Genomic DNA, 12,156 nt, shown 5'->3' on the forward strand with positions numbered 1-12,156 from the left:
CTCACCACCCTCCTCCACTCCCACCATCCTCCTCCTCCTCCACTCCCACCCTCCTCCACTCCCACCTCCTCCTCCTCCTCCACTCCCACCCTCCTCCTCCTCCGCCTCCCACTCTCCTCCTCCTCCACTCCCACCTCCTCCTCCTCCACTCCCACCTCCTCCCCCCTCCTCCTCCGCTCCCACCCTCCTCCGCTCCCACCCTCCTCCTCCCCTCCCACCATCCACCTCCTCTGCTTCACTACCCACCACACACTCGCTCTACCACCTCTGCCCATCGGTGAGTACCAATACACTGTGTAGTTGTATATGTATGCACTGTTTTCTATAGAAATGGCAATGATTTTCTGTATATGTATTGTATTTCATGGGGCAGAGGGAGGCTCACGAACGTAACTCCCATATTTTATCTATTTCTTATGGGGAAAATTTATCCGCTTAACTTTGTTTCGTATGACGTCGCGTTTTTAGGAACGTAGCCCCGACGTTAAGCGAGGACTTACTGTATCACTTTATCTCTGTGTTCTTCAGTTGATGGCTTATTTTCTTTGTACCCACAAGTAAACTTTACATCCATCTGTTTGCCTCTTCTTTTGTTCCATTTGCCGAATTTGTTATTGTATCTCTCTGACAGTTGTTTCAGTGGCAGTATAGTATTAAATCGAAGAAAATTTTAATGTTGATTATCCATAGGAGTCCTCTATAGTGTATCATTCTGGCTCATGTCATCTGTACACATTAAGTTATTGCTCAAGACTTTCAATGCAGAGTTATTATTTATCGCTTTACAGTACTTTTATTTTTATTGTTCTTACTTTTATTTAAATATTATTTGAATCATAAATTTGTTTTCTAGATTCTTGCTCCAGCGTACAGTTGAAGGTGGAGCCTAATGAGTGGCCACTGAGGAAGTATGTGGGGGACACCCTCACATTGATCTGCTCCGTGAATTACAAACAGGAAGACGACTCAAAGTATAGCATGTCCTGGATTGTTCCCACAAATGCGTGAGTTTCTTCTTTCTTTTTCTGTACTACAACCCTTTTCTTGACAATACAGGGGATCCCCAGGTTACGAACGGGTTCCGTTCCTGAGGATGTTCAAGTTGAAAATGTATGTAGGTTGAAACACATGCTATGTGCATACCGTACTTACAGAAAAAATTTTAAAATCCCGCTATATCATAGACTAAGTCCTTATATGCACCTAAAATCACTTAATTTAGGAGAAAGGAAGAGATAGAATGACAAAACACAGTAAATAAAAGTAAAAAATACCCGGTAAGTCGTCAGGTAAATAAAATACTGTAAATTTAAAGTTTAACCTTGATCGTATCAGCAGGCGTTCATAAGTTGGGGACCCCTTGTACTCTTAGTTGCTACTGTACCTTTACTTTGCTGTTTTATGTTACCATTACAGGCAGTCCCTGGGTTACGTACGAGTTCCTTGCCAATGCACGTTCTTAAGTCGAAGCACATACCCTATGTGCATACTGTACTTACAGAACAGTGTTTAAAATCCCACTATATCAGTCGAAGTGCTTATACAGTATACTCTTCATTTGAGGGAGTCCGATATAACGAACTTTCGATTTAGCGGAAGAAATTTTTTCTTTATTTTTCACTAAATTGAGATTAATTCCATTGATACTATCACACCTACAGAGACACCTCAGGTGCATGATATGTACATAGAACCTTTAGAACATTATTATTGGCTTACCTTAAACTAGGAGTTCAGTGTTTGTTTTCACTTTTTTCTATTATTTCCAAACTTTTTTCCAATTGATACTCACACTCTTTTGACTTTCTACCCCACACCACTTCCTTTCTGAGACTTCTGAGAGACTTTCGGCATGATGGCTAAGCACAGTAGTTAGTTGACCTAGATGTAGAGCGAAAGGTAGCTGTGAACAACACACACGGTGGTGGCAGGACACAGACTGAGTGGATGTAAACAAACCCCACATGCCAAGTGGTGCATTTGGCACGAAATTTAATGGAATCATGCTCAATTTTGTGAACTAGTTTGCTAAATCGAGTGAAAATAACTTAAATTCAATTTAGCAGAAATTTTAATTTAACGGAAAGGGGTGGCTTGAATTAGTAGTTCGTTAAATCGAGAAAATACTGTTTACATCTAAAATCACTGAATTTAAGAGTAAATAAGAAATAGAATGACAAAATACAATAAATGATAGTAAAAAATAGTCATCATGTAAAGGTATCAAACAGTGAGGTACTGCCTTCTGGGAAGATATTGGAAGCATAATGTATTGTCTAATGGTAGACCCTGCCTCATTTACACACAATATCACAATATATATATATATATATATATATATATATATATATATATATATATATATATATATATATATATATATATATATATATATATATATATATATATATATATATATATATATATACAGTGGTCCCTCGGCTAACGAAATTTTGGTTAACGAATTACATTCCATAAGAATATTCAATTCGGTTAACGAACAAAAATTCGGTTAACGAAATTCTTACGAAAATGTTTCGACATGCTTTGGCATGCTTTCCCATCATCATCAACCAGGAGCCTTCTACATACACACCTCAAAGTAAGTGTGCTTTACTGCATTTTTTTTCTTTACTTTGTATGTAATTTTTGGTGAGCTGAAACCTATTACCCAAAATCCCATTGAAACAATGGTTTCGGTTAACGAACGACCTTCCGGAACGAATTGTGTTCGTTAACCGAGGGAACTAGAAATGGAGGTGGAGGAGAAGGGAGAAGAGAAGGAAGTGGGGATGGAAGATAAATCACCCCATGCTTGATGCCGTCATTTCACCAATAAAATTTTAAGTTCACTAGGTGTAATTCAAGATTATTTTCTTTAAATCAACACTGCACTGCACTATATATTGTCAATATGTTAAATAAATTTCAGAATGACCAATAATTGTACTGTAAAAACGTAAAAATATTCTGTGTTCAAGAGACCCACAAGTTTCCTCCACTGAACAGAGACACAAACTGACGCCTTAGTGGGTGAGTGAAGTGGCTGATGGGCGCACCAAAATTTAGTTCCCTGTACTGCAATTATGCTAGATATGTGTTAAAACGACTAATAATTTTAATATAAAACTTGGAAAAGTACAGTATTGAATAACACAACCTTCTTGATATTTACTCCAATGGAAACGAATATAAGCCCTAGAACCGATTACTGTATTGGCGGACTAATACTCCAGCTGGTGAGCGAGCCAAAAGATGTTGACATGTTTTCGTAAGAATTTCGTTAACCAAATTTTTGTTCATTAACCGAATTGAAGATTCTTATGGAAGGTAATTCGTTAACCGAGGGACCACTGTATATCATTTCTCACTCTTGATTTGTTTAATTTTTTCCATTTCTGTATTTATTTTTGGTTGAATTAATAATATTTTTCCCCCTGCCATTTATATTGGCTGATGCTTGTAAGGCGGACGTACGTAACCTGGGGACCTCCTCTACTATATTCTTAACTACAGTACATGTGCTAGAACAACAGATATTAGCATAATAAGGGAAAATTTATAAAGAAACATAAGTACTGTACAGTAGTTTATAGGAATAATTTAACTTAATTGTACTTGATGACCAAATGGATGTACTGTATCATCCCCTCCAGGCCAGACAGTTCACATGGATATTTTGTCTCACTGGTAAGCACTACAGTACAGTATAGTCTTCATTTACGCAGTCAATTGAACCCGTGGAGGTCCGCGTAAAACGAGAAACGCGTAAACGAAATAACAGAACATATGGGATTAATTGAAATAGAGACTGGGCCGACCCACAAACTACACTTTTTCCGACACAATAGTTACATTGTAGTAAAAAAATATCTTAATTTTATGATGGTATGCACACAATTAATATTTAAGAGAAATACAGTTGCCGGTTAATGTCCATTCAAATAATGGACTCAACTCCCTCCCTCCCTCCCTGCCAGAGAAATGTTTGGGGAAAAACACTAGGCTTGCAGGTTTAGTAATAAATAATACCTCAGACTAAAGTTAGGATAAGATAATTGACATTGCTGGATTCCTTGCAAGACTGTGAATAATTTGAATATAAACGTCATATATTTTGCACAAAAGATAAAATTTTTCCTCTTTTAATAAAATTCTTAAATTAGATTTAAAATTTGTATGTCAAATGCAAATTTTAGGATGTTTATATTTAAATTAATCACCATCTTATAAGAATTCCAGCAATGTAAATTATATTCTGGCCTGGTAATTTCTATGAATTTTATGAGCTAAAAACAAATATCTTCAGTAAATAAACAAATAATACTTCACCCAGACACTATCTGTCAATCAAAATGCCCCACCTCCCGCTCCCCCCCCCCTTCCACGCTCGCTGGGTGCTCCCTCCCTGAGAAATGTTTGGGAGAAAAAACTAAGTTTTTATGTTTAGTAATAAATAATACCTCAGACTATGTTTAGGATACTATAATTGACAGTGCTGGATTCCTTGCAAGACTGCGAATAATTTGAATATAAACGTCATATATTTTGCACAAAAGATAAAATTTTTGCTCTCTCTTACGCTTCCCGCGTAATGAACCGTGTAAATAAAAATTGTCGGTCTGGCAAGGTGCCGCGTAAACCAAATCTGCGTAAATCGAGACTATATTGTACAGTACACACTTCATGAGCAGTGGTAGGGTCTGTTGGGAGCACTTAGTCATGGTATCTCACTTGTTTCAATGTTTTTTGTTTGTATGGTGCACAGGCAGGAGAGAGTTAAAATGGACGAAGGTACCAGGAGAGCAACACTGACTGTTAATGACCTGCAAGAGACAGATGGAGGAAACTACACATGCAATGTTGAAGCAGAACTTGACTCACCGGTAAAGACAGTAGTGTACGTCGTCATCCTCCCGCGTGAGTACTGCACTTCTCTCGAGACATTGTACAGTACAGTACCCTCCCACATCCTCCAGGCTGTTTCTAACCTTACACACAGACTGATTGACCATAACATATTCACCTGTCATTGAAAGTCTTGAGTTTTGATAAAAATGGTACAGTAAATAGAATTTAGAGTTAAAATTGATCAACTTTTGTATACAGCTCCTCCCCGACTTACGACGGGGTTTGCGACTCAACTTCAGGTCGCAAGTCGAAAATGCTTAAATAATACATAAAAAATCTAAAATGGGTGTCTCTTTTTCTTCTCAGCACCACAAAACTCTCACTTTTAAGCGTGCCAGCCATTTTAAAGTGGATTACAAACGAAAATTTTGTCAGTACACTGACGTTGGGACTCGAAAATACGTAATTTGACAAAATTTTGGTACGACTGAGGCAAGTCGTAAGTCGGGGAGGAGCTGTACAGCATGCCCTTCAAATTTGCGGGGGTTATGCTCTCAAAATGGCTGTGAATAGCCAAATCCGCGAATAACATTTGCTGACCGGAGGGGGGGGTTGCTTACTCATGCTCAAAGAAATGTATATTCTTTTTTATTTTTGTTGTCCTTAGGACGATTTTTTATTTTACCACAATGTATATATATATATATATATATATATATATATATATATATATATATATATATATATATATATATATATATATATATATATATATAATTTTACTTACGACGTTAGGGACCCAAATCCAGGTCAAGTCCGATATGGTCAAGTCCGATATAGATAAAATTTTTTTTTTTTTTTTTTTTTTTAATAAAAAATCTACAATGAAATACAGTACAGTAAAAGTAATGAATAATGATGAATGGATACAGTACAGTGAAAGTAATAAATAATAAGGAATGGATAGTGTGACTGAGCACTTAACCTTTAATGTAGTCAGCTGAATGCACATGGGGCCCCCATAATTTTCTAATTATACATGGAGACTACATTAACTGGAAACGTTTCGGTATAGAAAATGCGTGTCATTTATTATTATTTTTTTATCTATATCTGAGGCGGTCGTAAGTCCCGACGGTCGTAAGTCCACGTAGTCGTAAGTCGGGGTCTAGGTGTATATATATATATATATATATATATATATATATATATATATAGTCACACACACACAGATGCATACAAATAAATATTAATGGGAAAATTTCTCTCTCAAATAATCAGAAACACAATAACAAAAATGAATTAAAAATGTAAGAATCTACCCTCAAGTTAACACTGTGCTTTGTTATTAAAATTATAAGAAAGCACGGAGTTGACTTGAGGGTAGACTAATGCTTTTAATACATTTTGTTTTCTTGTTTCTGATTATTTGTGAGAGGATTTTCCATTATTATTTACTTGTATGTGTTTTGTGTGTGTGACTACACACACAAAACACACACATATACAATACAGGTAAAACAAATTATTGTCTCTAGAATGAATGGCTCCCTGTCTCGGCTGCGAAAATGCCAGCAACTTTAAAACTACTCTTAAAAATTCTTGGGTACATCTAGGGTGTCTTCCGCGAATAATCGAGGTCTGCAAATTGTCAGGGCATACTGTACTGTACATTATATTCATTTGGCCCACTTTCTTTTTTTTTTAGTCATGATCACAGTCAAAGTCACTAATATAAATCACATATTAATCATTGATGTGTGCCAACACTAACAAAACCTTAGCAGCTTCCTGTGATTGGCTTGGAGCAAAGGGAGTAGATGAAATAAAATATGATTTGTGTTGTCCCTCTTCTTTTTTCTGCTTTTCTATCCTGATGTATCTGGAGTAGATTATTATTGATGTTAAACAGAATATAACCCTTCTATAAAGCAGACCAGTCAAGTACACAAAAAATAAATTTGACATAATTTTCTGTTAAAAGTCTGCATCCATGCTGGATTAATTGTTTATGTGATGGAGAATAGTATGTGGGTGGATGCCACCCTGGATTTTGAACTTAGAGGTTCTTTTCAAGGTCACATTAACCAAAAATTTCCAAAATATGTATTTTGTCACTATTAGGTGAATTCACAAGTACTGTACTCAACCATAGCTTTTGTGAAAACCAGTTGTAGTGCATTCAGATGTTTATTACAGCATAGAACATAGTGTGAGGAGAACATTGTCTCTGGGTGAGATACATGTCGAGGGTTTAGATGTTAACGCCGCCTGGTTCTTTTAAAGATTACTGTCAGGTGGAACACTTCCACTTTCACCAAGGATATTGAACAAGATTATAGATATATGTAGCAAAAGAGGTCTACAGTGTTTACACTGATAATGGGCTTGAAGACTGTACTGTACAGAGTAACATAAACATATGTGGTAAGGAAGTGCCGGACTGCCGGTCGGGACAAAAGTCGGGAGTGTAGACACTGGATGTCAAGCGTTGGGTCTTGGATATACACACGGCACGGGTAGTAAATTGGCGTCTTCTCTACAACTTCACGGGCGTGCATGTATCCTCCTAACCGGCACAGGTACTTGGTAATGGACCTGGGAGGAACAGCACAGAGGCTAGGGCTGACAGTGTCCTAGCTGGTGTGCTGACATACAACACTAGGAGTGCAGCAGTTCACACCAATGTGACCATGAATAAAAATGAGGTAGCAGATGACCAACTGGGTCAAAGAAAGGGAGCCAAGTGACCAGCCATACGGTTACAGCCCGCACTATGACTCCGTTCGAGCTACCCATGAGCAACACCTGCTTCAGATACAGGGAACAAACCCAACACTGAACAATACTGTACCAACAATCATTAGACTGGAATATAAACCCCTTACAATACATTTGGTTGAAATGCTGGCATACATTTTGTAAATGTTCAAACATGTTCTAAATGTTCACCAGCCTGCTGAATTGCAGCATTCAGTGGCATCACAGCCGCAGACAGGGATGTTCTTGAGGTCCCACGTGCAGCAGGCGCAGCGAGTTGCCCTACACTTGGAATTGCAGCCACAAGTAACAAGTTGTGAGCATGCATCTGTAAGAGGTGGTAGCCGGGTCCAGACTACTTGGAGGTGAACTGATGTAAATTTCCAGCCTGGTGTGTCAGTTGGAGAGGGGTTTTGCTGTCATCCTGGTCTGCCTGCAGCCATATCTTGGCCTGGTAGTTGGCACAAGCTAGGTGAAGCTCCAGGGCATCTCTCGTTGGAGCAACATTTTAAGACCCTTCTCGCCTCTAGAAAATAGATGGAGGAAAGCATTATCGATGGTGTATTGGTCTGCAGTATCATACAGATGACACACGAATTGTTCAACGTGTGCAAGGGATCCATCATGGCCAACTCCACTGACTGCATCTTTCACATCAGTGAAGCTGCCACCCACCACCAACTTGTATTGTTGCAGTAGCTCTTTGGCACCTTTCATGGGGGCTTCTGAGAGAAAGCATGCAAGGCTAGCCTTATTTTCATTCAGTGCAACAAACTAGCTCCAGACCTGTGACATTGGAATGTGCAGTCCATGAATGAGCTTCTGTATGGGCTTCTTCTACCCCAGTCTCTTTTGTTCTTATAGCTGCCTTTGTAGAGTGAATTCCAGTGTAGTGGTCGAACACAATGTCCAACCTCATTGTGTGTTTCCATATTGTCTTGTCACTGAATGCTCGAAGACCACAGCTTAGTCACCAGGAGGCTTTCCCAGAGCTTAAGTGAGGGCACTCTAACTGTCCTTTCTGATTCATCTATGTCTTTGTTGCATCACAAACCAGGAGTGCATTTGTCTTGAACACAATAAAACTGATTAACTGAGTCACCAGCTTCTTGACATCATCAGTATCATGTTTTATCCAGGAAGGAAGATTATCTGAAGAAACAAAGGTGGCCTCTTCCTCATCATTTTCCAGGTCAAACAGACACCTTGTGTCCTACGAGATGTGTGAACACTTTTATTAGGATGAAATGCAAAACTTGTCCCTGGCCTGGTCATTTCTTGTGATGCCAGTACTGTATTTCCATAGTGCACCTTGCATATTTTATTCATCCATTCTATGGCTTGATCAGTTGGGACCTAGTTGAAAAGCCGTTGATTTTTCTTCACCACAAAGTTTCCTTCCATGAACTTCTGGTGCTGTCTTCTCTAACCTCTTCATGTCGGCTAGGTAGTTTGTGTGGTCATTTATTGTGAGCCACTGAAGTATTGTAGCAAATATTTCCAGATGCAGGTTTCAGTTACCATCCCTCTCTGCTCTAATGAAGTCCAGCAAGATCTCCTCCATCTTCATGTACAGTATGTCATCCATGAGGTCTTGGAGTTGATCATCACCAAGACCCTCTGCCAACTTGTCCACTACTGTATTGAGATCGACCCTATCTGAGCCGTCTTTCTGTCTAAACTGCTGGGTCACCAGTCGGGCAAGTTCCTTGACTTTGGCATCACCTGCTTGACCATTTGCTGTCAGTCACAACTCAAACATTGGCCACAGTAGAGGCCAAAGAGCATCATAGGTCAACCTGTGACCAGGGTTGGAAAAAATCATGATTTAAAAAAATTAAATAAAAAAATCTATTTATTTGATTTAAATCGGATTTTTTTATTTTTTACTAATTGCATTAAAATAGTATTTTTAAGCCATAAAAACAGTATTTTTCAACCAAAGTTTATTCAGGATAATAAACAGAAAATTGGCATAAAGATATTTATGCAGTAGATGTACCAATGGAATTTAACACAATAATATTCTTTTTGTAAAATAAAAGAAAACTGGTAACATATCTTACATTTGAGTGCACAAATCCAAACGTAATAATGAAATTTAACATAAATGCTCTTATAGGATTACAATGTTTCAAAAATTAATAACTTAATTTCTTCAAGTCAACAGAATAATATTCTCATTTTGTAAAAAAAAGTAATACTGGTAACAAGTTTATTTTCTTACATTTGTAGGATTATAGTGTATTAGAATTACCGGTAATAACTTCAAGTCAACACAATATTCTCATTCTGCAAACAACAAAAATAGTTCAAAACATTTAAATAAGCTTAGTTGAACATTGAAATGCTTATGTACTGTGACAAGCTTAGATGCCTTTTCCTGTCCTGGGCGATTTCTTACCATTGAGTACAAATCCATATGTGGAAAAAATTCTCTCAACTCCTGCTGATGATGCAACAGCTGTAAATAATTGCCTAGGAACATCCATTACATTTTCTGTCATATCATTGGCAAAATACTGCCACCAAGCAAGGGGTGAGAGAGATTTTACAACATCTTTACCAAAATAGACCTCTTTAAATGGTGCCCTTCTTCCATGGAAGGACATTAATGTTGAAAGGAAATGTGGAAGAGACTCGCACACATACTGTTCTGCAATGTCTCGCTGCTCAGGCGTCAGATGTCTGCCCTGATACCTTGGATCTATCACATTAGCTAGAAAATCGGCAGGTGTCAATGCTACTTTGATTCTTTTTTCAAAATTATCCATATCCTTCTTATCTGTAAAATACTCCTTAATATCAGTTTTCAGTTTTACCCAGATTTCTACAGCATCACTTAATAGGGTATGTTCTCTCTGGACACAGTCCAATGCCACAGCAATAGGCTTAAGTCTCTCTAAATAGTCTTCTGCAGTTCTTATCAATGCCTTATCATTAACTTTTCTTTCAATTTTCTTATCAATGTCTTCACTATTTTCTTTGCACACTTTGACAAGGGTTTCCCAGTTCTTTAAATAAGATTCAATAGAATCTGCCACTGTGTTCCATCATGTGTTTGATGGCATTACTAGCATTGTTCCTCCTGCTCTTCTATACAAAGATCCTGGGATGTGATTATTTCTGAAGTACTTAATGATTTCAGTAATGTGCTCCTTAATGTTCTTGATTTGCAGGTCTTGTGAAAGCAAATTTAACAGGTGTGCAGAGCAACCATATGTTATAATGGATTTATCTGGTCCAAATTCACTTCTCATTTTTGCCATATTAGCAGCATTATCTGTTACACAGCTTCTTACTGTGCATCCAAATTTGTCTTCACACTTTTTTGTAGCACATTCAGTTAATTTCAACAGATATTCAGCTGTGTGTCTTGATTCTGTGTCTATAGAGTCAACAAGATAAATACGATCGTCCGCTGTTAAAACGAACATACTAAGTGATAAAAATAGAATATCTGAATATGTATAGCCTAATGCCTACAGCCTGTTCACTCTAGCTTTGCAAAAATTTACAGCCCCTTGCTCCTTATTGACTGATATATAATGCCGGGAGAAGAGAATACTACAGTTCTTCTGAATTTCAATAGTATTTATTATCTTAAGTAACAATATATTTCATGTAAATATATACATTAATAATGAGACCTTATGATAAGATCAAAGTTTCGCAAAACTGGAGAGAACAGACTATAGTACAGTACATAATTATGTAAATCCAAATAATGTTACAGGTTGTACCTCTCTAGTCCGGCAACCTCGGGACCTGACCGGTGCCGGACCATGGAAATTCACCCTTTTCCTGGATAGATAGTGACTTGTGCTTATGCTTGGAAGCACTAGCACCACTTTCTCTGCTTCATGGTTTCTTTGAAGACATATTGAAGGGTTAAATGTCGTACAGTAGCATCTCAAATTTCGCCAGTTTTTAATTTGACGTTTTCTATTTGAACACACAAAAAACAACACATTTAAAAATTTTGATGGCGGAAACTCGAATTTCGACGGGTTTGAACGGCCCACCAACGTTCAGACGACGTGCACAATCATGTAAACAGCGTCATTTCTCTTATGTACAAAAGATTCATTATTATTTATTACTGAATGTCTTTTTGATTGAATTAATGTTTGTGTGTGCAAAATGAGCAATACAATTCATTAATAATACGTAGAATATTAAAACACACAAGGAAATGAGACAGCATTGTTTTCGTTGATTACAAAACCAGTGACTGACTGGTTCTACATATAAAACTGAAGAAAATAAGACCCTGTTTGTAGCTGTAGTAAAATTAATATGGTTGTTTTAAGTAATGTTATTTAATGTTAATAAATGGAACAATAGAAGTAGCTAACGATAATGGGAAAGAAAAAAGAGAGATCGCGTATGTAAGTGCGCACACGTGAAAACATATCGTCATTACTTTACATAAGAATATGAAAGCAACACTTATATACTGTTCATATATATTTTAATTAATGTTTCTGAATTTGTTTTTATTGAATTAATGTTTGTGTGTGCAAAATTGACAATACAATTTAT

At 37.3% G+C, this 12,156-nt stretch overlaps 1 protein-coding gene across 1 annotated transcript in view; it reads left to right on the top strand.

The window, feature by feature from the left end:
• LOC121870608 overlaps window positions 1-12,156 on the top strand; it is a 44,548-nt gene that overhangs the window by 12,294 nt on the left and 20,098 nt on the right. The window contains exons 2-3 of the mRNA XM_042372445.1: window positions 854-1,004; window positions 4,769-4,920. Coding sequence (XP_042228379.1) covers window positions 854-1,004; window positions 4,769-4,920 — 303 coding nt within the window. The remainder of the gene's footprint in view (window positions 1-853; window positions 1,005-4,768; window positions 4,921-12,156) is intronic.

Source organism: Homarus americanus, unplaced genomic scaffold (genome assembly GCF_018991925.1).
Source record: "Homarus americanus isolate GMGI-L3 unplaced genomic scaffold, GMGI_Hamer_2.0 scaffold56333, whole genome shotgun sequence".
Lineage (NCBI taxonomy): Eukaryota > Metazoa > Arthropoda > Malacostraca > Decapoda > Nephropidae > Homarus > Homarus americanus.